The sequence below is a fragment of the Molossus molossus genome, unplaced genomic scaffold (assembly GCF_014108415.1).
Source record: "Molossus molossus isolate mMolMol1 unplaced genomic scaffold, mMolMol1.p scaffold_m16_p_1, whole genome shotgun sequence".
NCBI classification, from domain to species: domain Eukaryota; kingdom Metazoa; phylum Chordata; class Mammalia; order Chiroptera; family Molossidae; genus Molossus; species Molossus molossus.
Genome location: NW_023425344.1, coordinates 221,528,456 through 221,555,242, shown reverse-complemented (window position 1 = coordinate 221,555,242; position 26,787 = coordinate 221,528,456). Strand labels below are relative to the sequence as shown.

The window sequence follows — 26,787 nt, the reverse complement described above, 5'->3', positions numbered from 1 at the left end:
CCAACAGCAACAAATTTAAAATTTCCAATTGGAAAATTCTACGAACACATTTGTGTACTATATGTAAAGTAAAAGTAAAGACTAAGAGCTGCAAACTTACTTTCATTTCTAATTTTTTCTCGGCAACAACATTGGAATTATGCTTGTGCTTTATCAGTTTAACCAGTCTGTCTCCAAACAAGCACTCTCTCAATAAGAACGGACAGCAAGGGTCAAAATTAGACATAATAAAGAATTTAACTAGAGCCTATGAAGATCTATGCTACCTGCCTTTATATTTCTCTGTGCACTCTACGATCCCAAGAAAGGACAGAGAAATGGGTACCAAGCTACTTACATATCTGTTAGAAACAGAAAAAGAACAGTAGACAAGATACTTATTTCATTCTCTACTGTACCACAGAAAGCTATTTGTCTCCTACAATTTACTTATTTATAGAAGCCTGAAAAGCAAAGACTGTGTTTTATTCATCTTTATGATTTCAGAGTGCCTAGCACAGAGTTTTATACACCATTGCTGAGGGTGGAGTTAAAAAGAAAAGAGAGAGTCTGAGATCCAAAGAATGAGTGAATTAACCAGGTATAGGAGGGTCCAGGCAGTAACACTATCCATCAAAAAAACAGCCAAACGGGGATACAATAGTGAGTAAGACATGATTTTCCCTCTGGAGAAGCTGGACACTTCATGAAAAAAATATTAGAAGAGAGATAAAATATACCAAGCATCTGGAATGAGGTAACTACTAAAATTAATAATTAATGGCTACCTTTTACTGAATGTGTCGAACATTGTGCAAAGAACAGTACAGACATTATCTCATTTAATCCTCACACCCTCATGAGTCAGATATTATTATCCCCGCTTTCAAATGGGAAACTAAGAGTTGGAGCTAGGATAATTAACTTACTCAAGGTCATAAAATTAGCAAACGGAGAGGCTATGGTTCAAACCAACGTCTAATTCCAAAGCCAGGACTCTTAACCACCAGGAACCAGGCTAACAGCACTGAAGGTGGCAGGAAGTAATCACAGACCATATATTGAAATGGAGCCAACTAAATTTGCTGACAGATGAAGAGCACTGATTCAATTAAAGATAACAGGTGTTATTGATAGGAACTGGATGACTAAATAGATTAGATAGATCCAATGCATGGAATGTAAGTCACCTTCTGGTCCCAACTTTCCTTCTCCACATGTAACCAATGGAGTTTCTTTATGAGCTTCCAGAGCCAACTTACACAAATAAAAGCACTCCAACCCATTCTCCTTTTTTAACTTTTATTTTGAAATAATTTTAGACTCAACAAACAGTTGTAAAAAGAGCAAGGAGAGTGCCTATACGCCCTTTATCCAGCTTCCCTAATGTTAACATCTTATAACCACAGTAAAATGATCAAAACCAATACATTAATACTATAGTACCTAAATTTTGTGTTTCAAACAATTATAAACAGAGCTACCATAAATATTCTTGCACATAATCTACTGATGCTTCTGTGCACGAGGTCCCCCAAACAACTCTCTGGCTCAATGATTCACCGTGGAAGGACCCACAGGACTCAGAAAAGCTGTTGCACTCACGGTTATGGCTTATTATAACAGAATGATGCAGACTGAAAAAGCGAAGAGAAAAGAAGCATAAGCAAAGTCTAGGAAAAACCAGGCACAACCTTCTAGGTGTCATCCCCCAGTGGAGTTGCATGGATGTGCTTAATTCTCCCAGCAATGACGTGTGACAACACAAGTGAAGTGATGTCAACCAGGAAAGCTTGTCCAAGCCCTGGTGTCCATGGTTTTTATTGGGGGTCATTCAGGAGGCACACAGGGCCTGCATGACTGACCTCAGCTATTCAGATTCCAGTCCCCAGAGCAAAATAGGTGTTCACCATAAATCACATTTTTTGCATAAACTATCTAATACAGCTGGTACTGTGTGGTCCAGGGCCTCGGACATACAAAAACACTATTATTAGACAGAATATTCCAAGGGCTCAGAGTTCTTCTCCCAGGAGCCAGTCAAAGGCCAGTCCTGAAGACAGGCCTTTCTTCAGAATATGCTAGGTTTCAGCAACCCAAGCCAGCTGATCTAATCCTTTCCTATGTACCTGTGAGTGCATTTCTGCGCTATCTCATTTATTTTAACAACGGCACTCTGTTGTATGGATGTACCACTGCTAATTTAGCCAATCACCTACTCGTTAACCTTTCAGTTGTTTCTAACTGTTTACTCTAGTCAACAATAAAAGCAAAGTTTTATAAATTATAAAGAGTTAAAAAAATAAAGATATAATTTTTCTAGACTTATTATCACTTGAAGATGAAATAAAGGTTTAGTCTGCAGTGTGAGTTTCAGCCACCTGAATGAATAAAGGGTAGCTTTAAAAATAATCTGAGTTCAAGTGTGAGTGATAAAAGGCACTTATGGAAAAGAAAAAAACATTGTAGAGGACTTTTCTTACCTCGTAGAAGTCCTATAGTGTTTGCTGTCAGTAATTAATATGAAAGTTATCACAGTAAACCAAAAACTACATGATTTCTGGAAAATCACACAATAACATTACACAATAGCAAAATATAACTCTAGAGATTTTGATGGGTTATTTACATATATCTAGGGTTCCTAGTTTACAATCAGAAAAAGCTCATTAGGCTTTCACAGAAATGCAAGCCCCGAATTTATGTTTGTGATAAGAACAAATGTCAAAATTTGTTACATACATTCTTTTTCCTCTATATCACAAGTCATAAACACAGTATTGCAATTTTGTAATTAACAAAATCTTAATTATGTTAAATGCACTAGCCTACTTTCCTATTTTTTAAAGAACTTTCAACATACCTTGGCTGGTTTGGCTCAGCAGTCAGAGCATTGGCCCACAGACCTAAGAGTCATGGGTTCGATTCCAATCAAGAGCACGTACCTCAGTTGCAGGTTCAATCCGTGGCTCTGGTTGGGGTTGTGCAGGAGGCAACCAATCAATGTTTCTCTCTCACATCAATATTTCTCTCTCTCTCTCTCCCTCCCTTCCTCCCTCCCATTCTACCTGAAAATCAATGAAAAAATATCCTCGAGTGAGAATTTTTTAAAAAAAAGAACTTTTAATATATATATATTTTTTAATGAATTTTTTATTTATTTTTTTGTTACAGATATTTTACCTTTTTACCCCATTGGCACTCCCCACCCCACCCCACCTCCGCCCCGTCCCTGGCTTAGTTGTCCATGTCCATTGGTTATGCATACATGCATATAAGTTCTGTGGTTTATCTCTTCCCACCTCCCCACCCCCTCTTCTGAGGGATGTCAGTCTGTGCCCTACTTCCATGTTTCTGGGTCTAAAAAAGAACTTTCGATATTATTAGTGTCGAAGATAAGATATAATCCCATCAGACTAAACCCACTTTGCATGATGAGACAGCTAAAGGAAAAAAAGAAAAGAAACCCTGGCCCATATGGAGTTTGCCATTAAGCTCAGAACACAGAACATATTTTCATGCTTTTTTCAAATAATAAAAAGTCTAACCCTATAATATTTGCCTTACTTAAAACGAAAATAAGTCGTTTTTACTCGTTAAATGATTTTAAAGCCTTATGTATTTAAAATAAGAAAATAGGAAATACACCTATTTTAATTAATTTTTCTAAGTAGCTTTAAACATTTTATGAGCATTAATATTTCAGAATAAACTGTTATGCAATAAATTAGAGCAATGCATGTTCTCAAAAGGCACATAATCAAGAATACAGATGGCAATAAGAGAAAAACTGGTAATAATCACATCCCAGTAAAATAGATTTTAACAGCATCTTTCAATGAAATTCAGACTTTTCCTTCTTGGAATATTTAAATAGTATATTCAATTTTTTCTTGATATGTCACTTTTCTAAATACTATTAACTGATACTAGCTCCTGTATACTAGAAATCATATGTATAATATCAAGAAGTGAAGGTAAAAGGAAAAGAAAGAAAAGAGCAAGAAACTTCAGTGCTACTTATATACCAACAACTAAACTGAATGTTTTGAATTCTCTGAAACAGTAAAAATTTACATCTTGAATTGGTGCATCTTTTTGCATCTGTATTGGCCTGTTCAAAAATACATTTGAAGCATTTTCAAAAAAGCATCTTGAAAGTTAAAGTCCTTCTATCTAAGCTAGATCATTTTTTCTCCTTTATTCAAAGAGCTTATAAAACTCTAAGATAGGAAACTAAACAAATAAAGAACACAGCTAACATGGCATACTACAAAAATCAACATAAACATGGCAAGAATTTCAGCAGTGAGCATAAAAAAATTCAAATTATATTTTAAAAGATAAATATTTAAATGGATATAAATATGACATATACAGTAAGTATATGAGCCTTAATAGTAACTTTATTTTACTTTCAAGTTACTTCACAATGCTCTTAAAATTGGGTCCCTCTTATTCAGGCATTAGGTACATGTCTCACTGAGCCACACCTATTACTTTTCATCATTTAACAAGTTAACTTTCAGCTCTTCCTTATAGAGTTGAAGTTAGCATATAACTATGTATTATTTCAGGATTTCATATATGCTGTTTTTAAAACTGAGATATAATTGACATGTAACATTATACTAGTTTCAGGTATACAACATAATGATTTGCAATGTAATGTTATTAGCTGTTAACTTCCAGAATACTTCCTACCCATAGCACTAGGCCCTGGGAATCAGAAAACTAGAAGACATAATTCTGTCCTTAAAAGTGTATGGTCCAGCCCTGGCCAGTCTGGCTCAGTGGTTAGAGTGTCAGCCTGTGGACCAGAGAGTTGCGGGTTCGATTCCGGTCCCCGGCCCTGGTCGGGGTTGTGCAGGAGGCAACCATCAATGTGTCTCTCTCATATTGATGTTTTTTTTTCTCTCTCTCTCCCTCCCACTCTATCTGAAAATAAAGGAAAAAATATCCTCAGGTGAGGATTAAAAAAAAATTTTATTTAAATAACAGTGAATTAATAACAACAACAAAAAAAACCTGTTTATTTAATTATAAGCAAATCGTGGTTAAAAGCATTTTAAAATTAAGAGGACGTTAATTTTCACACCTGACATATGGACCAGAAATTGTGTCTGTTAAATTCAGTCCATTAAATCAAGGTCAGCAAAATTAAGGGTTTACTGTATTTTAATCTGATATGTAATTTACAATATATATAAAAACTGTTTTATGTATGATAAACAGGAAACATAATTAACCATAACCACAATTTATTTTACACAGGCAATATTTAAATTCTCGTGTACTTTCATCAAGTACCTATAGTCTCAGAGCCTACTGTTCTTTCCAATACTAGCGTGAGCACACTTTGAAGAGACAAAGGTTTTGCCTTTTGCATCCCAATAGCAGAGTGCCCCATAAAATTCAGGAAAAAAATTCTACAAAACTTATACAACTGTAGTTCTCAAACTGTAAACATATTCAAAGGTTTGTAAATTTTCTCTGAGAATTTTTTAATGTTATGTTATGTTTATTTCAGTGATGGCCTCAAATATTAGTATAGGCATTTTACAATTGAAAACTGCCACAAGATGTTAATGTCTGTTTTCAATCAAGTGATGCAGAGTAAGTAGTACTACTTTGTCAGGAACTAATGAGAAAAGAGCAATGGCAGAATTCAAACATAAATGCATTCATGTACCAGTGAGGACAAAATGATGTCACCTTCCCAAACAGAAGAAGGTTTTGTAGTAGTTCAAACAGAAAAAAGAGTTGAGAGAGTTTAGTCATCACATGAACTACAGTAGATATACGTATACAAAATTAAAAACAAGCTATGCCACAAGTTAATGTTTCTATTGCAAGCAATAATTTAATTTAGCAAATTATCTATTACATTAGAGTAATTAAATCATACTGTGTTGTTTGTAAATACAACCCAGTTTATGGTTTCATAAGTGTGACTTTATTAGCTAGTTTTATAATTCTATATATTTCTGTATTAGAATAAAATTGAAATTACCAGTGGGGGTTCATGAGAATATTACTTGTACATTAAAGGGGTCAATGCCTTAAACTAGTTTGAGAAAACATTGATTTATGAGCAGATTGCTCTCTTAGCCTTGCTCCAAATACCTTAAACGACTGGTAGAACCGGCCCTGGGTCCTGAGCCTAAGAAGGGGAGGGCTCCAGATCAGGGGGTGGCAATCTATGGCCCGTGGGTCAAATATGACCCTCCACTGTTTTTTTTAAACAAAGTTTTATTGCACCACAACTATACCCATTGTTTACAATTTGTTTATGGTTATTTTCATCAAACTTACTGGAATAAAGTTGTTCATAATATTCCTTTCTAATCCATTTAATGCCTATAGGATCTATAGTGACATCCTCCCCTTTAATTCCACATACTGCTAATTTGTTTCCCCTTTTTCTCTTGGTCAGTCTGGGGAAGAGTTTTGTCAAAATTACTGATCTTTTCAAAGAACCGGCTTTTATTTCATTTTTCTTCTCCACTGTTTTCTGTTTTCAATTTCATCAATTTCTACTCTCATCTTTATTATTTCCTACCTTCTGCTTACTTTGGGTTTATTTTATTCTTTTCTATTTTTTACAAGCTTGAATCATTGATTTGAAACTACCTTTTCTAGCAGAGCGAGACACACCTCGCTTTATTGCACTGTGCAGATACTGCATTTTTTAAGGTTTGTGGCAACCCTGAGTCAAGCAAGTCTATTGGCATCATTTTTCCAACAGCATTTGCTCACTCCTTGTCTCTGTGTCACATTTTGGTAATTCTCATATTTCCATTTTTTCATTATTATTATGTTATGGTGGTCTGTGATCAGTACCTTGGATGTTACTATTGCAATTGTCTAGAATTGAAGTGGAGTCTGAAGATGTGACTGAATCGCTGCAATCTCATGAGAAACCTGTAGTGGATAAGGAATTGCTTCTTATGGATGAGCAAAGAAAACGGTTTCTTGAGATGGAATCTACATCTGGTGAACATGCCATAAGATTGCTGAAATGGCAACAAAGGATTTACAATATTACATAAACTTAGTTGATAAAACAGTAGGTATGACTCCAGCTTTGGAAGAAGTCCTACTATGAGTAAAATGCTAAACAGCATCAAATGCTACAGAGAAATCATTCATGAAAGGAAGAGCCAATCAATGGGGCAAACTTCATTACTGTCTTATTTTAAGAAATTGCCACAGCCACCCAGCCTTCAACAACCACCACCCTGATCAGTCAGCAGCCATCAACATGAAGGCAAGACTCTCCACCAGCAAAAATACTGCAACTCACCAAAAGCTCAGAAGCTCAGATGGCGGTTAACAGTCTTTAGCAATAAAGTATATTTAAATTAAATTAAATTATATTGAACCTGCAATATCTCTGAGGTATGCCTGTAAAAGCATTTAATTATACAATTTTCCCTCTAAACACTGATTTAGCTGCATTCCACAAATTTTGATGTGCTCTATTTTCATTTTTACTTCAAAATATATTCTAAGTTTGTCATGATTTATCCTTTGAGCCATGGATTACTGAGAAGTGTTTTTGTTTAATTTCCAAATATTTGAGGATTTTTCACACATGTATCTCTTATCAATTTCTAGTTTAATTCTCTTCTGGTTAAAAAACATATTTTGGAAAATGTGGTATACGCACAATGGAATATTGCTCAGCAATAAAAAAAGAATGAAATCTTGACATTCATGACAACATGGATGGACCTATTATGCTAAGTGAAATAATTCAGAGAAAGACAAAGACCATATGACTGTACTTATACGTGGAATCTAAAAAAAAAAAATCAAAACAAACAGAAAGACTCACACATACAGAGAACAAGGGATGGCTGCCAGAGAGGAGGGGGTTGGGAGAATGTGCAAAAAAGGCAAAGGGAAATAAGAGGTACAAACTTCCAGTTATAAGAAAACATAATAATAACAAACTTTATACTATTTCGATCTTTAAAATCTGTTGAGGTTTATTTTATGGCCGAGAATATGGTTTATCTTGGTGAATATCTCATGTGTACTTGAAAGGAATGCATATTCTGCAGGCATTGAGTGGAATTTTGTAAATGTTTTGTAAATGTCAATAGATCAAGTTGCTTGATTATGTTATTCAGGCCTTCTGACTTTCTAAATTTTTTTATTTTTTTATTTTTATTTTATTTTATTTATTTTTTTATCCTCACCGAAGACACTTTTCCATTTTTTGTTCAGGTAGAGTGGGAGGGAGAGAGAGAAACATCGATGTGAAAGGAACACATCGAGTGGCTGCCACCCGCACAACCGACCAGGGCCGGGGACAAACTGCAGCCGAGGTACGCGCCCTTAGCGGGAACCGAACCCGGGTCTCTCAGAACCGCAGGCCGACGCTCTAACCGCTGAACCAAACAGGCCAGGGCCTGACTTTCTATTAGTTATCAGTTACTGAGAGGAGGTTGAAATCTCTATGCAGGCATGCTAATATACAAACATACATAGAAACTGTACACAAATATATATACAATGTGACAATCAAAATTAAGTACAAATTATATTTTTAAGCTTTCCCACCCCCTAGATTTTAAAAGCATTGTGTGTTCATTGTAGAGAAATTTTAAAATTCAATACAGTACTCATCCTACCACCCAAGTTGGTTCTACTCTTTACTCTTATTTGAATGAAAAGATATCTGCAGTGTATCAAAATGCCAGACACGTCCCGGCCTTCAGAGCCAAGCCTGTGAGCAGCCTGGAATGCCTGTTTCCCGCTTAAGCTGCAGAAGCCATCAGACATTTGCTTATCCTGGTTCTACCAACTGAGATCAAACCTCTTCTACTTCCTGGTTCTCCAACACGATCTAGGTCTCTAAAGGCTTCTCCAAGTTTAAGAATCTTAAGAATTATTTTTCTTCCTACAAGAAGCCAGTGTAATCTAAGTACAGCTCCTGTATGATAAGACATTATGCCATCTGAAATTATATTTCATTACTATTAAAACAATAATATAAAAGATAGTACCAAATAGTGTTAAAAGCAAATATTAATATTTAAGTTCAATACAAATATATGTAAGATTAATTCAAGTCCAAGAAGAAAAGCAGTGTATGCAATTTATACATTCAAATATATTTACTGAGTGCCTTTCATGTGCTAGGCACTACTCCTGGTACTAAGAAGAAAGCAGTGAACAAAGCAGACAGAGTCCGTTGAACCACTCTGGAGTAGAGGGGACACAAACAATAAGCATAAAGATATAATGCTAGACGGTAAAAACTCCAATGGAGAAACATAAAGCATAGTAAGACATGGGGAGGCAGGGAGTGTGGCTGATACTTATATGGTCAGGAAGTCCTTACTCATAAGGTGACAGAGAGAGAAACCATATGGGTATGCAGAGTAGGAATATTCCAGGCCAAGGAACAGCAAACACTTCCTGAAGCAGAAATGTTTGCTGGCATGTCTGAAGAACTACAAGGATCATGAGGCTGACTAATTTGAAATGTATAATGAACCAGACAACATACTTTTTAAGACACTTAATTCAATATAAAGCCACCTATTCAAAGTACAATATAAAAGCTTAGAAGTTTATCATTTTACATTTAAATGAGGTAATGAGGCTAGGAAAATCCTGACATTTCCTTAAGGAAGTATTTTTCAACAGTCTTATAAAACCAACACTTACTGGTCCAAAAACCAATATGACACTGTGTTATATAAGTATGCATATTCTGCATTTCTCTGTACACAGAAAAACAAAGGCAAAGATAACAAGACATGGAAATACTAAGTACCTATTATATCAGAGGGCTCTATTAAAGCAAAGACAAGCTGAACCCCTTTCTCACTCAGGAAAATAAATCACCTCAGGAAATACTGAAAAGCATTAGCCTACAATTACTATTTAAAGCAAATAAATACAAATTTTTAAAAGTAAATTTTCATATTTTACACAGGATTAACCCATGCAACAGTATGAATTAATAAAATAAGCATATATAATTTTTCACTCAAGTCACTTTATAAGATATTTTCAAATTCCCTTATTCTCCTTGACCAGGGAAAACATGAATTTATAATTTTAACCAGCTACAATAAAATGTAAAAGATGAGAATCATCCATGAGAAACTTTACAGCACTTGACTTCACCAGGAATTACATATTTAATATAAAACATGAATTTTAAAAGCCATTAAAATATGTAAAACCTTTTGTATGCCACATTTTCTCCCTTGACTTCTTGCTTAATTTTATAAATCTCAAAAGCTGTGTGGTAGTTTACACTATAGATACATATTCTTAATGTTAAAATAATTCAAGATTTTCATCTTCCAAACACAAATCTAAATATTACAAAATCGTAACTACATTTTATCTCAGTTTAAGGAATTCCTTATCTTCCGTTGGGATGATGCATGGTTAACTCTGAAAAGCACGACAACATTAAACGTTGTTGAGGCTGAAGAACACACAGGACTCTCCCACACACTGCTAATGGGAATGTAACCCAGTGAACATTTGTATCTTGTACCTCACCTACCACAAACTCTTGCAACACATCCTCATCTTCAACTTCCTGTTCACAACTCCCACTATGGAAAGTCATGCCAACAGTAATGGGCTGATCACTTTGTAAGTCATATAACCGTCTCATCATTACGCTTGAAACCAGTATAATATAGTATGTCAATAAATAAATAAATCTGCTCCAGGCTCAGACTGTAAAAAAGATCAAATAATCTCAACAGATGAACACATTTAATAAGATGGCAACATTTGCTCTAGCAATTAGACTATACTACCTTTAGAAAGTCATTTGTCTCGCATTTCATTCTGATTACATTAATTGATATTAGGGCAGTGGACTTAATATAAAAAAAGAATGGTAAAGGAAAAAGGAGAAAGAAAAACTTACTGGGATTAAAAACTCCTCAGCCAGATATTTCAAGGTGGCTGCTTCTCGTGCCAAGAGCTTGTTCCTCTCTCTCATGTTGCCCTGAAGCTGTGTATCAAACTCCTTTCTTACCACAGAAGCAACAGAGTCAATAATCACAAGTTTAACTCCTTTTGAAATAATTTCTTCTTCTAAGGATTCAATCCTGTAAAAGTAGAATTTGTAAAATAGTAAAAAGCTTATAATATAATTTAAAAAACAGGGCATTGCAAAGAACAACAAATTGTTCTTTCCTAAGTTATAGTGATGATTGCAAGCATTCAATTAACATAACTTATTTTCATATACCTCTTCAATACATATAGCACTCTTTTGAAAATAAACCAAAATGTTTTCAGTCCTTAGGTCTCCTTTGATATTGCTAAAGCTCCAATTTTAGGGTAAACCTACGTAGGGTAGCCAGTCTCCAAACTAGCCCATTCACTCCCATCTCCAGGTATTTACACCCTATGAAGTCTCTCCCATATTGTATTAGGGTTGGTCTGTGTGACTAATAGCATACGGCAGAATGGTGGTACGTCATCTCTGAGAGTAGGTTATAAAACTCTACAGCTGCCATGTTGGGCTCTCTCTCAGATCACTCACTCTGGATGGGGCAAGCAGCTGTGCTGGAAACAGTCCTGTGGAAAGGCCCACATGGTGAGGAACAGAGGCCACTGGCTAACACCAGGAAGGAAGGGAGGCCTTCCAGCAACTGTGAGAGTGACATTGACATTCTCCAAGATTCTCCAGCCCCACAATGGCCCTGAGATGACTATAGCCCCGGCCAAGAGCTTGACGGTCAGCCCTTGAGCAACCCTGAGCGAGAAACACCTAGCTAAGCCACTCTCAGAGCCTATGTGAGACAATATGTGTTTTCCTGTCTAAGCTGCTAAACTTTGGGTAATCTGTTAGTGAAGCAATAGATAATTAATACACCACTTAATTAATTAAATAAAACATTTTATCAGGTTTTATTTTCATTTTTAAAGAGATACTTCAACCAATAGGCCACAGTGAATAAAGAAGAACAGAGAAGAAATTATTTCCCATAAACCTAATATATAGGGACTTTTTTCACTCACAAACTAAAAACACAAAGACCAAAAATTAAATCTTCGAAGTATTACTTAGATACCAAAACCTAAAACGACATACCTTTGTAGAACCTCATCACAGCTGAGTTCCCGATACAGATGAACTTTACTGCTTGTCAAACGTAATTTTTCTTCAGTGTTAAAATATCTGGGAAAACGAGATTCTGCTATCTCAATCAGTCTGTGGGGCAAAAAAAACAGCATAAGTGAAGATACTCTATGCTATTTAAGGCCACATTGCTGAACCTCTAATGAATTTTACTTAGGAAACACGTAAGCCACACGGAACTATAGAACGAAAGCCTCATGGATAGAGAAGGTATAAGCAAAATGGCCTAATATATAAGTTTGGAGTGTAAGCCCTTCTTTATGAGCACTAAAAGAGATTAGCAAACAGACCATGAGACTAGCTTTTAGATCTCATCGAAAGCTGAGCAAGCAACAATGCCTCTGGGGTTTACCTTTCTGGGAATAAATAAGTTTTTTTTAAAACGATATTTTGACTAGTAGCTGTGATATATGTTGAATAAATAAGAAAAATGCTTGCATTTTCAAGAATGAAATATATTTGAATAAATATGGAATATTATCATTCTAATAATTAAACATCAGTAAGTCTCCACATCTGAGACCTAAAAGATATGCTTTGTCCATTAAAACATAATACATACAAAACAAATGCTATTCAGTAGGTCCTGGGTAAACAGAAAATTATTGTCTACAAAAATGAATATTGTTTGAGATTTCCTTAGTAAATAAAACATGATTTTCTAAACACTGAATTCTGACCTCAAAGCTAGTTCTAATGCATGGGGTAGGCCAAGCATAGGAGAGTGACAAGTTAAAACAGATGCAACTACCTTTATTAATAGTACAAGACATGGGCAGCAGTACTAGAAATTTCAAATGTTTCTGGCTAAAAGTGTAAATCTTTGAGTGCAACTGTCTCCTATTTATCCTCACCCGAGGACATTTTTCCATTTTTTGTTCAGGTAGAGTGGGAGGGAGAGAGAGGAACAGAGAGAGAGAGAGAAACATCGACGTGAAAGGAACACATCAAGTGGCTGCCACCCGCACGACCAACCAGGGCCGGGGACAAACTGCAACCGAGGTTCGCGCCCTTAGCGGGAACCGAACCCGGGTCTCTCAGGACCGCAGGCCGACGCTCTAACCGCTGAGCCAAACCAGCCAGGGCGCAACTGTCTCCTATTTAAAACGACACTTGGTCAGCCCCGTACTTAACCACCATTCAAGGGTGACCGGGAAGAAGGCCTAAAAACCCAAAAACCATCCTAGAGTTTATGTTCCATTTAAAGACATAAAGTACAAAAGAACAGTGTTTTTATTTCTCGATAGTTAATGAGTTCCAAGAAGAGGCTAAGAACTTTAAATAAATAAACAAAGTTCCTCACATATGCTATAATCAGAAATAAAAGAGAAACATCTAAAACAGGAAGAGAGAAACATTAAAGAAATCATCAGGTTGAACAAGAGGAAAAATTATTTTAGGAGCAAGGAACAGGACTGAAAGATGTGTAAAGAGTAAAAACAAAATGGATCAAATGACCATTCAAGAGAAGTTCCTAAGAAAGGCATAAGAATTGAAAAAAAAAAAAAAAAAAAGAGGAAATGAAGTAAATGATAAAAGCAAAAAGAAATAAGATGGCATTAGCAAAAGCAGAACAGGTATATTTTGAGGGTTTGGGAAATGTGTCAATTTTTTGAACAGGGCAATTATTTCTCGTCAGAGAAAGCAGCTAAAAAGCTCTGGCACTTGGCACCCACTGATTTTGAATAGGATAGGAATGACAACATCCATCAGAAACAGAAGTTTTCAAAATGTGGGTGCCCAGTTGATTAGGAACCAGACTGAGAGTACCTAACTCACTAGCAATAATTGAACAGCTGACAGACAATAATTTTCCACTTCCAACAGGAGGCTGGATTTCAAGCAGTGGCTGAAGTGTGAAAGGCTCTGGCACGGGTTACTGCTCTCTCATGCCTTTGGCGTGCTTCAGAAGGAAGGTGGCCACGGCACAGGCATGAACTAACTGGATTCAGAGTCATCATGCTCTCTTCTTTCCCTAATGCTCTGGTGGAGAGCAGGGCGGTGGCAATATCTCTAACACCATGAAAAGCAAAGGCCACGGCTCCTGCTGATGACTATTTACTTCTAGATATTAAACATATCAGATACTCCATTACTAGACAATGGGAGTATTTTCTTTCTTTCCATCCTAAAAATGCACAATTTATCTGATTTAGTATGAAATAAACTAAAAGAGCCTTCCTAACTAATAACCATGAGAGATGGCAGAAAAGAAAAGAAAATTACATAGGGTTTTTGCCCAAAGGTTTAAGTGGGATGGTGGTGCCTTTAAGGTCAAGCTTAATAAGCTTAGACTAATTGGACAAACTTAGGAATTGTTCACAGAGACAATAACCATAGTTAGACCAAATAACTGTATCAAATGGTTATTTACATACCAATATGCTGTAATTTTCTATAAATTTTTCTAAATGTTTTGTTTTAATTTTAGAAGAGATATCTAAAAACATATGAATCAAAAACCAAATAGCCCTGGCCAGTTTGGCTCAGCGGTTAGAGCGTCGGCCTGCAGTCCGGAGAGACCCGGGTTCGGTTCCCGCTAAGGGCACGTACTTCGGTTGCAGTTTGTCCCAGGTCCTGGTTGGTCGTGCGGGAGGCAGCCACTCGATGTGTCCCTTCACATCGATGTTTCTCTCTCTCTCTCCCTCCCACTCTATCTGTACAAAAAATGGAAAAATATCCTCGGGTGAGGATAAAAAATATATATATATATATATATATATATATAAATGTAGTATTCTATATGCCTTACATTAATCATTGAAATTTCTCATGATAATCTTCATCACAAAGATCTGTTTTGTTTGGAGCAAGCAACAGAAAAGAACCTATCTTTTGTTCCAGACATTAATTACATAAAGTTTGACAACAATGCCATCTAGTGGACATCTCTTTTATAAAAAGTATTCCTTTCAAAGGATGCACTTATGATTCAGTAATTCAACAAATATTTATTGAGGACCTGCTACATGCCAGTCACTGTTCTAGGTGCTAAGGATATGGCAATGCATAACAACCAAACCAAACCAAAAAGATCCTCCCCTCATGGAATTTACATTCTACTGAGAGAGACAAAGAAATATAGTATATCATATATCAGATAATAAATGCTCTAAAGAAAAATGAACCAGGATGAGGGGACAGACTGTGATTGATGGAAGTAAGTGCCATTTTATGTAAGGTGATCTGGGAGAGCCTCTTTAATACGGTGACATTTGAGCAAAGGGAGATGAGAAAAATGAACCATGTGGATAGCCAGTGCATAGGAAGAGAGTATAGCAAGTGCACAAGGCCGGGTGTAAGAGGCTGATGTAGCTGCAACTCAAGAGGGAGAATAAGAAGCAAGGGCCCTGGCCGGTTTGGCTCAGCGGTTAGAGCGTCGGCCTGCGGTCCAGAGAGACCCGGGTTCAGCTCCCGCTAAGGGCGTGTACCTCGGTTGCAGTTTGTCCCTGGCCCTGGTTGATCAGGTGGGTGGCAGCCACTCGATGTGTCCCTTTCATGTCGATGTTTCTCTCTCTCTTCCTCTCTCTCCCTCCCATTCTATCTGAACAAAAAATGGAAAAGTGTCCTCGGGTGAGGATAAAAAAAAAGAAGTGCCCTGGCCGGTTTGGCTCAGCGGTTGGAGCGTCGGCCTGCGGTCCTGAGAGACCCGGGTTCGGTTCCCGCTAAGGGCACGTACCTCGGTTGGTTTGTCCCCGGCCCTGGTTGGTCGTGCGAGTGGCAGCCACTCGATGTGTCCCTTCACGTCGATGTTTCTCTCTCTCTCTTCCTCTCTCTCCCTCCCGCTCTATCTGAACAAAAAATTGAAAAATGTCCTCGGGTGAGGATAAAAAAAAAAAAAGAAGAAGCAAGGTCAGAGGGCTAGCCAGGGGCCAAAACCACACACGATCCTTAGGTCTGTGGGTTTTGTTTAGATTTTATTTAGTAAAAGCCTAGAAGCAGAATGGGTATGACCTGACTTCTTTTCTTTTTGAAGAATCACTAGATACCAAATGAAGAGGCTGTAGATGGGCAAGGGTGAAAACAAGACCACTAGTGCAGAAGGTCCAGATAACAGATGAGGGTGTCTTGACCTAGGGAATAGCTCATGTGATCTGAAGTAACTGAACCCAAAATGTAGTTCAAAAGAGGAGCCAAAGGGACTTCTGGACTATCTGGTCTGCGTCTGGAAGAATGGAATTGACCATCCACCGAAGTAGAGAAGAATGGATTCGGTGGTCAAGGTGTTTGTTATCAGTTCCCCGTTACTTCGCAGCTCTTGTATAAATGTAAAGTTAAAAGCTTTACATTAGTGACCACATGCCAACTTGAAACAAAACATATGCTTAATGTAACAAAACAAAAAAAGTCCTTCCGAAATTGTAGTTGAAATATCACATCATAAATATGCTGAAATGAAAGTTTATGGTTTTCCAAAGCTTTCTGTATATGTGTAGTATTTTCCTGTTCATTAATTCAATATGTACTTGCTCAGCATTGTGAGATTACTACACATAAAAACGTGAAATCTATTAGTTCCTTACAGATTCCAGAGAATTCCAAAGTTTTGTTTTAGTAATAATAAGTACTTATCACTAATTTCCATTTTCTTTCCTAGAAACTCTTCAGAATCTCCTTCCCTAATAATTCACCTAGATTCACAAATTATAAGGCAGCTGAAGTTGGACTAAGGAGAACCTACCGAGATTCATGAAATCATCTATACCTGGGTCAAAGATCCTGGATTTGTACCAACTAGCAAATAGGTAACTAAGACCACACTGGTACTGCCTTCAGAACCAGCCAAAGTCGCGACTGGCCACTACCCTCCATGCCTCCCTCTTGATACACTGATTCAGAAAGAATGACACTTTAAATAGACTGGCAGGAATTAAAGGTCACTGACTTTGGGGTACCTAACACCCCAGTGACATGCATACTAAGGACAGCAGCTCCTTCAGACCTAAGGATGACCACTGCTTCCATACAAACCAATACAACACACACCTCTCCCGTATACTTAGCTATGATTGTTAAATTTTACATTGTTGTGATTATTTGATGAATGTCTTCCTCCCCTTTTGGACTACATCTTCTTCCTAGTTTACAAAGCTTTTCTGACTTCATGACAACTCAGGAATGTCTACCTCTACCTCATAATAGTCAAATTCTACATCCTACCTCCCCAGGTCCCCTTTCAAGGCCCTGGGTCCCATCTCTTCTTTCCCCAGATCCCTCAGTTCTCCTCCCATGTGCATTTGTAGTACTGAGACTCAGCTTTATTTTACTTTATCCACTTTATTTCTCCCAAACTTTTAGGTGGAAACCTCTATTACTACTTACCATCTATATTCTCTTACTTTTTTTTTTTTTTCAATTTGGACTATTTATTGTCTTTTTATTCTTAACCTCCAGTTCCATCATTTTCTAATTCTCTCCAAAAGGAATAATATAGTATTCATTCAATTCGTGTATCCTGGAATTCTCATGGTTGCCAAGTCTTCTAGATTAATCAATTTATCCATATTCTCAAGGCACATACAAGTGCACAGCATCTAAGATGATATCAGATCCTAAGTATAAGTCCAATAGGTAAAACAAATTAAAACAGACATTTTTCTGACTCAATCAGAATTCTGTCTGCTTAGCATGCCCCTCTCCCCAAAGCAGTGCCTGAGTACCCGAGGGTTTAGAACCAGGCTACACATATCTAATTATTAAGCCATCTGGAGAAACAATTACAGTCTATGATGAACAAGCATGATTAATATACTATTTTAAATTATCCTCTTAAAGACATGTAAAAATAAGCTAGCTAGTGTATTGCTTTTAAAAATATTGTCCTGGCCAGTTTGGCTCAGCGGTTAGAGTGTAGTCCCAAGGACCAAAAGGTCTCAGATTTGATTCCAGGTCAAGGGCATGTACCTGGGTTATAGGTTCGATCCCTGACCTGGTCCGATCATGCGGGAGACGGCCAATTAATGTCTCTTTCACACTGATGTTTCTCTCTCTCTCTTTCCCTCCCTCCTTTCTACTTTATCTAGAAAATCAATAAAAAAATATCCTTGGGTGAGGATTAATATAATATATATACATATAGATATATGACTAATCTTTCCAAAGTGCTTTTAAGTACATCACTCATAAGGTTTTCTTTTTAATACATTTTAAACAAAAGTAATTTTTATTTACTCTCCTTCTGTTTTCTTTCTCCTTTCTGACAGAAAGATATCTAGCAATTTGTTGGCAGATATTGTTTTCCATTTTTATCACCCTAAATTCTCTGTATGTAAGTCCTTTCAACTTCCCTCACATTAATCCTTCAATTCACTTTCTCATTTGTGCTAATCAGAGAGCTCACTTGTAAGTGCAAAATGGAGACAATGCTATATACAGAGATGTACTGAGAGTTAAAATATATTTCTTTATCTTCATAGGCAGTGTTTATAGTGATTTTTTTTTTAGATTTCTTTTTATTTATTTTTGTTACAGATGTTTCTCTTTTTTCCCCCCACAGACACCCTCCTCCCCATCCTGCCCCTCACCCCCTCTCCTCTGAGGTTTGTCATGTCTATGTCCATTGGTTAAGCACACATGCATATAAGTTCTTTGGTTTATCTCACCCCTCCCCCCCTCCTCTGAGGTTTGTCAGTCTGAACTATACTCTTCTCTACCTCTCCGGGTCTGTTTTGAGTCTCGTATTTTCCTGCTTTATCTCTTCTCTAAGTCCAGCAATCAGCCCCGTTGTGGCTATTGGTATTACCCACCAATATCCATTCCACTTCTTCCTTGCTATGAGAACCGTAATTTTATTCAAGTAGTAATGCTCACCAGCCCGAGGACACTGGTCGTGCTTGTTGTAACAAGCTTTTCCCTGACTTCTCCATCCTCCCTTGCACATAGGGGTGGCCCGGAGAGAAACGTGCAGGATTCCAGAGGACGTAAACGAAATCGGCAGAGGGGAGGAGGTGGCTACTCTGAAATAATAGTATACTTTCCTGATAAAAGGTACAGCTGCCCCTTCCCTTCTCACTGACATGAGTACAGAATGGATATGGTGCCTAAAGGTGTACTGCCCTAGGCCTCTGTTATCACTGAGCAGCAGAATCGGCGCCAGCAACCCCCTACTCAGGTCTGCTTGTTATGTGAGAAAAATAAACCTTTGTGTTGAAGCCACTGTGCTTCCCATGATCACAAAAAAATTACAACTAAACTACAGAACAACCATCATTGAGAACTGCTGAACAGAATCCCTATAACTAAGAATATAAAGAAGTCATGTCAAGACTGTAATCAAAAAATTATAAAAATACTCCTGGTCGGTTGGCTTAGGGTTAGAGTGTCAGCCCATGGACCAAAGGGTCAAGGGTTCGATTCCCAGTCAAGGGCACATACGGGGTTGCAGGTCCAATCCCTGGCCCAGGTCAGGGTCAGACAGGAGGGAACTAACCAATGTGTCTCTCTCACAACAATGTTTCTCTCTCTTTCTCTCCCCCCCTTCCTTCCTCCTCCCTCCATCTCACTTTATCTAAAAATGAATGGGAAAAGATCCTCAGCTGAGGATTAACAAAATAAATAAATAAATACAATTTATTTATAATTTAGTATGCAATATGATGTGAGCAATAAATCTTTGAAGTCTCTTTTAATCCAAAGGTTCCCCCTCTAACTCTTTTTTATTTTTTTGTTAATCCTCACCAGAGGATATTTTTCCACTGATTTTTAGATAGAACAGAATAGAGTGAGGGAGGGAGAGAGACAGAGAAACGCTGAGAGAGACACATCAATTGGTTGCCTCCCAAATGACCTCACCCAGGGCCAGGGATCAAACCTACAACCCAGGTACATGCTCTTGACCAGGAATCGAACCCGTGACCCTTGGGTCCAAGGGCCAACACTCTACCGCTGAACCAAACCAACCAGGGCTGTAACTATTCTTTTCTTAAATCTTAACAATTTATTTGTTAAAGAAACAAAATTGTTCTGTCATTTCCCACTGTGTGCATCCCTCTGGTAGCTTAACACTGCTCCTCTCTTCTTTGTGTATGTTGTAAGCCAGTGGTTGGATCTGAAAGCTTGATCACATTCGGGTTTGACTGTTTTCCCATCAGGAGGTACCACAATGATGGGTTGTCTTTTTGTGATGTTAGTGGGCTTCTATGTTGATGAACTGTTTTTACTTACAATACTCCTGACACTGAACGTGTAGGTTGTCCACACCAACCTATTCTCCAATACCCTGGGAACACCAACTGGGTGTCCCACAAACCAATTCAATTCTAATACTAATCACCGGTAGTAAGCTCAGACACCAAGGCGAAGGGCTCCAGTCCCACATGACTGCCCCCACTTCTGATACCAATTGCAACTCTTGGCCCTCTGGCATTTCTGACTTAACAGGCTATAAATCAGGGCTTCCTGTTATCAGTGGAAGTAGAATTCTTGTGATGTCATAAGAAAAGGAATTTTCTGAGACTTACATGGGAAAACATGTTTATCTGCATGAATTAAACCCCTGGGTGTCTAGTGTCCCATTTCCTTCCATCTCACCATGGGAAAAGTCCAGCCTTGTCTTCAGCAGGGCTAGAATTAAAGCCACTGCGCAGAGTTTCTGCTCCATACTAAAGCACAGTTCAGTCCAGCATCAGGCTAGCTTAGCTTGTGTTCCCAGTTGCAGTCCACTGGGTGTGATGTCACCTGGCGGGCTAGCACATGGGCAATCACGGGTCACAGAACGAGAGAGAAACGAGTGCAAGGGCAAGCAAGAGAGAGGGAACTCTCTGTCTGGGGAGCGTAACTGAGAGCTTAGCCAATGAACGCTTTAGGATTCCATGTATTTGCAACGGCTCTGCCCCTCTAGCCAATTATCTTTTTCCCAGGATAGACTGACAGGCAAGCACCTTCCCTACTGTCACCCCAACTTCACTGCACATGCATCTGTCTCCCCCTTTATTCTAGTCCTTCCCCCAGTGATCTGCAGGGAATGCACTGGTGTTTCCCTGGGGAGTGTAAAGTTGCATCTTAACGGTGAAGCTGCCCAGATGATCATGCTTATTATATCTGGCCTCCCCTTTGTTCTCTTCCGATTATTAATATTAACTAGCTACTTACAAAGGAGACATTCCCACACTCACCTCAAGTTCAATAACTGGCTAGAATGGCCCATAGAACTCAGGAAGATACTTTACTATTACCGGTTTATTATGAAGGACAACTCAGGATAAACCAAATAAAAGAAGGTATTCAGGGGGTGGGGGGAGCAGAGCCTCCACGCCATGTCCAGGCATACAACCCTCCCAGCACCTCCATGTGTTCACCAGTTCCCCACACCCTATCATTTAGATATTTTTGTAGAGACCCCATTACACAGGTATAATTGATTAAATCAGTGGCTGCTGGTGATTAACCAGTTTCCCCTCCCCCTCTTCAAAGGTTTGTGGGGGCAGTTTATGAGGCTGAAAGGTCCAACCCTATAACCACATGATTGATTCCACTGGCAACCAGTCCCCACCAGAAGCTACCTAGGAACTCACCAAGAGTTACCTCATTATTATAAACTCGGATATGGCTGAAAGGGGCTAATTATGAATAGCAAATGACATTCCTCTCACCTCTATCACTCAGAAAATTCCAAAGGTATTATAAGCTCTTTTGCCAAAAAGCAGGAAGAAGGCAAAATATTTATTTCTTATTATACCACAATATTTAATGCCTAAATTAGATTGTTAGGATTTATAATTTGGTGACATTCTAACATTCCTTCTGCATTTATACTGGAATACATCAATAAAAAGACCTAGATGTTACTCAGTAATACAGTTCATATAGAAAAAGATAAATAAATGTTTGATTTCCCGTTTTATTTTACTCATTTTCAAAATAATGAGTTACTTCTCCAGAATCCTCCAATAGTGATTAATTAGTTGCTCCTCATTTGTTAATATTATAGACTCATGGATTTTAAATATATTTCATGTGTTTTAATCCACTGCCATTATTATTATGCTGTTGGTGCTCAAGTTCTCTCATCTTTGGCCAGAGAGAGCCTTCTTCAAGTTGACTCCAAAAGTCCTCTGACACTCCCCTAAGTAGACTTTGATAGTTCCCTGCTATGTGATATGACGTTTCAGACTCTAATTAAAAATGTCCTGCTCCAGAGCCAGAATCAGCCATTTCCCTCATGGAAGTCTCAGTCCTTGCAGTAGAAAATGGTTTTATCTCCGAAGAGGACATACAGATGACCAATAGACACATGAAAAGATGCTCAATGTCACTAATCATCAGAGAAATGCAAATGAAAACCACAATGAGATCATCACCTCACACATACCAGAACGGCCATCATTAATAAACAAACAAGTGTTGGTAAGGATGTGGAGAAAAGGGAACCCTAGTAACTGTTGATGGAAATGTAAATTGGTGTAGCCACTATGAAAAATAGCAAGGAAGTTTCTCAAAAATTTAAAAATGGAACTGCCTTATGACCCAGCAATTCCACTTCTGGGTTTATGTCCTAAGAAACCCGAAACACTAATTCACAAAGATATATGTGCCCTATGTTCAGTGCAGCATTATTTATATAGCCAAGATATGGAAGCAACCCAAGTGCCCATCAATAGAAAAAGTCAAATACAAAATGGTTTCACTTAGATGTGAAATCTAAATAACAAAATAAATAAACAAACAAAACAGAAACAGACTCATACAAAGAACAAACTGATGGCTGCCAAATGGAAGAGGACTGGGAGCCTAGGTGAAAAGGGTGAAGGGTTTAAGAATTACAAATTGGTAGCTATAAAACAGTCACAGGGATGTAAAGCACAGTATATGAAATATAGTCAATAATATTATAGTAAGTATGCTTGGTGCCAGATAGGTACTTATAATATCGGGGGATCAGTTTGTAAGGTAAATGATTGTCTAATCACAATGCTATACAGATGAAACTAATATAAAATAATATTGAAGATGAATAGTAACTGAAAAAAACAAAAGAAAATGGTATCAAAACTTCACGATCTGAAAGGAGCACCTGTCCATTTATTTACCAACATTTTCTGAGAGGTCTTATGTGTCAGTCACTGGATTTAGCTTTGAAGATAAAAAGATATAACACAAACTCAAACTGCTGACAAACCAGTGGAATATACTTAAAAAGAACAGATAACCGCCCTGGCCGGTTTGGCTCAGCGGTTGGAGCATTGGCCTGCGGACCAGAGAGTCCTGGGTTCAGTTCCTGCTAGGGGCATAAACCACCCCCCCCCCCAAAAAAGAACAGATAACCAAGAGATATAGAACAAAGCAAATAAAATCTAGGCAAACTAATTCATTTGGAACTTATCTGATCAGGGATATGCTTTGACTTAAATAGTATTCCTTGAGAGAAATGAGGGAGAGATCTAATTCATAATGTCATAGTGAGAGAAAGACTCAAAGGACTATACCCATATTATACTTGACTAAGAGAACAGACTAGAATCAGTCTCCAGATGCATAAGCACTCCTGCTTATGAACATTCATCAGAGCAGGGAAGAATGAAGCCCAGACTTATTTTCAGGTGTACAGAAATACACAAATGAGCTCGGCCAGTGTGGCTCACTGGTTGAGTGTCAACCCATGCACCAAGAGGTCGATGGTTCAATTCCCAGTCAGGGCACATGCCCAGGTTGTGGGCCAAATCCCCAGCGGGGTGGACATGTAGGAGGAGGCCAATCAATGTTATCTCTCATCGATGTTTCTATCTCTTTTTCCCTCTCCCTTCCTCTCTCTCTAAAATCAATTAAAAAAACAACATTAAAAACAGAAATACACAAATGACTAAATGCCTCTGTCATAGAATATGAAAGGTCCTTTTCACCTTTTAAACTAAGGAAAGCTTTTCTTTCCAAGCAAAGATACTCTTACTATCAGTGTGTTTCTAACAATGAATACCATACTGTTTCAAAGATGAAACAGAAATACTTCTCAATCAAAAAAAATGTTTTGAAATCTGCAATTTTTCCATTCACAAATATTTTACTTCCAACTAGAAATTAGTTACAAAGCAGTTTATCTTCTTTCTTATTAATTTTCCCTCTTCCCTATTTTTCCACTTACATTTCTCCCTCTTTCTTGAACTTTTTTCTTCCTGACTTTCTGCCAAACACACCTTATACAGGAACCCCACTTAAACCAATAAAGGAATAGAAAAGATAAAAAGAAACTGTCTATTTTAAGAGGAAAATTCCTTAAGACAATATCTAGCATTCTGTGTTCTCAAAAAAAAAAAAAGCAAATGTTAACCTATTTGAAAATGTTACATATGTTACAAAACTAAAGTATTGTGGAAAATAATAAAATACCCTACCTGTCAGCACTAAATGCTGATTCGGTGTCAATGTACACAACAGCTCCTTCCATTCCTCCCATGTCAGTGGGTAATGTGGCCAACACACTCATCATTATACAAAACTGAGTTTTCCCACAGCCTGGTGGACCTGTAATCTTAAAAAAAGAAAAGAAGTAATTTGTGTAAACATCATAAGCTAGTCAAATCAAAATCTTTAGGAACTTGCCACAAGCACAGTCCAACCAGTGTGGACTCCCAGATACATCCACCGTATATGGTGAGTTAACTTCTCCCCTCCATATCTGGATTGGTACTAGCTATGGGCCATCCTTGGGAGAAATGAGAAAATGGTCACTCGAATCATCCCTTTGTATTCTGTAGTTCAGATAAAAAACTTTGGTTAAGAAAGGCTAGAGGATCCATTTATAGATTTATAACTTGGAGTTCTATACCTTTTCCTCACTAAGGCATTTATAGAAGGATATTGAAAATAAAAGATTTTAATAATTGGTTTAATATTTACTATGAATCAGCCTCTCAGAACAATTTTGTACTAGTCCCCTTAAAAGCTACTTTGACCTTTATTCTTAGCAGTAAGGTGTTAGGGATGAAGGGCACTGATGTATACAATTTACTAGCAAATGGTTCAGAAAAAAAGTATGTGAGTGTGTGTGTGTGTTTGTAGAGAGAGATAAAGCAACTATAACAAAATTTAAAAAGTGTAGAATCTAAGTAACTCATACTTTGAAATGTTTATTTTGAAATTTTAGTTGGTAAAGAAATATTTCAAGACTGTAAAATTTGAAATCAAGATATAGGAGGAAAATATAGGAAATTAATCATGTGTATATTCCAGTTCAACTGGAAGTAGTAAAAATTATTAATTTTAAAATGTTAAAAATATTCCCTTAAGCTCTGGCCAGTTTGACTCTGTGGTTAGAACACTGGCCTGTAGACCAATGAGTCTCGGGTTCGATTCTGGTCAAGGGCACATACCTTGGTTACAGTTCATTGCTGGCCCAGGTCGGGGTCGTGTGGGAGGCAACCAATGTGTCGCTCTCACATCGATGTTTCTCTCTTTCTCCCTCTCTCTATCTCCCTCCCACTCTATCTGAAGATAAATGGAGAAATATCCTTGGGTAAGGATTTAAAAAAAAAAATGTGTGTGTGTGTGTGTATGTATTTCCTTTAAACATATGTCACATTGGCTGGGGCATCCAAAATTTAAGAACCAAAACACGATCCCTTTTGTGAAAACAACACAAATAAACAATATTTCACAATAGGAAGAGAAAAAGGAGGAGGAAAGGAAAAGAGAAGAAAATCTCAGGTAGAGATGATAAAAGTCTGAGCTAAGACTGAGACATACTACAGATATTAAGAAACTGTCTCAGGTCCATCATGAAGTAGAAAGAAAGGATGACTCATGAGTCTAAATCATTAAAGCCAGCGATTCTCAAACTTGAGTGAGCACTAGAATTACCTGGCCATCTTGCTAACCAGCATCTCTGGTTCAGTAAGTCTGAGATGTGGCCTGAAAACTTGTATTTCCAGTAGGCTCCCAGGCGATGCTGATGCTGCTTTACATGTCTGAGAACCACTGGTTTGGAATTTAGACTAAAGCTAAATGTCTGTTATCAAGGCTCCACATTAAAAAACAAAAGCTCACAAGTTAAAAACTATGTGGTGATTTATAATCCCAAAAACAGTGATTTGCAGTTTAAGGATATATAGTTGCTACCACCAATAAAAGTTTGCCAGATCATGGGTGATCAATGAAAAGGGATATACAAACTTTTTTGATTACATACTCACATCAAACCAAACAAACAAAAATTTAGTATGGTCCTCCACCATATGTATATATATTATATACATACTAATTTACTAATATGTTACACACAGTATAAAACATACATAAAATAGACATTAAAAAATAAAAGATTATAAATATTTAAAAATACTTTCATATCTTAGTCGTGTGGTAGGCCGTTAAACAAACATGAGCAGAGCAAGGACAGGCAAAACCGGGCAAACAAGGACCTCGCCCCCAGGGTGACCTTTCCCCCTCCACCAGCATATCCATGGTCATGCAGTTTAAACCTCCTGACCTTTCATATCGCTGGTCATGTGGTTCGGACCCTCTCCTGACCTTTCCTTGGAGAAGGACAAAGGAGCCCAAGAGTGGCCTTATATGACTCCCATGACCCTTGCATGACCACATCCTTAAGCAATTAACCCCTAGGGATAACATCTAGGCTGCAGTTGTGTTCAGCTCCGGGCCCAGAAAAGCAGCAAAACCAGACAGAGGGACACCATGACTGACATCAGGACCAGAATGCAATGACTAATGACCCCCTC

At 37.7% G+C, this 26,787-nt stretch overlaps 1 protein-coding gene across 17 annotated transcripts in view; it reads right to left on the bottom strand.

The window, feature by feature from the left end:
- Window positions 1–26,787, bottom strand: part of RAD51B (RAD51 paralog B) — a 547,382-nt gene that overhangs the window by 491,131 nt on the left and 29,464 nt on the right. For all 17 annotated transcript variants that reach the window (XR_004960184.1, XR_004960183.1, XR_004960186.1 and 14 more), the window contains 3 exons: window positions 24,445–24,581; window positions 12,071–12,190; window positions 10,895–11,078 (listed from right to left, as the gene is read on the bottom strand). Coding sequence is in view for 13 of the 17 variants with exons in the window: in XM_036267257.1 (XP_036123150.1) it covers window positions 10,895–11,078; window positions 12,071–12,190; window positions 24,445–24,581 (441 nt within the window). In the remaining 4 variants the exon portion in view is untranslated. The remainder of the gene's footprint in view (window positions 1–10,894; window positions 11,079–12,070; window positions 12,191–24,444; window positions 24,582–26,787) is intronic.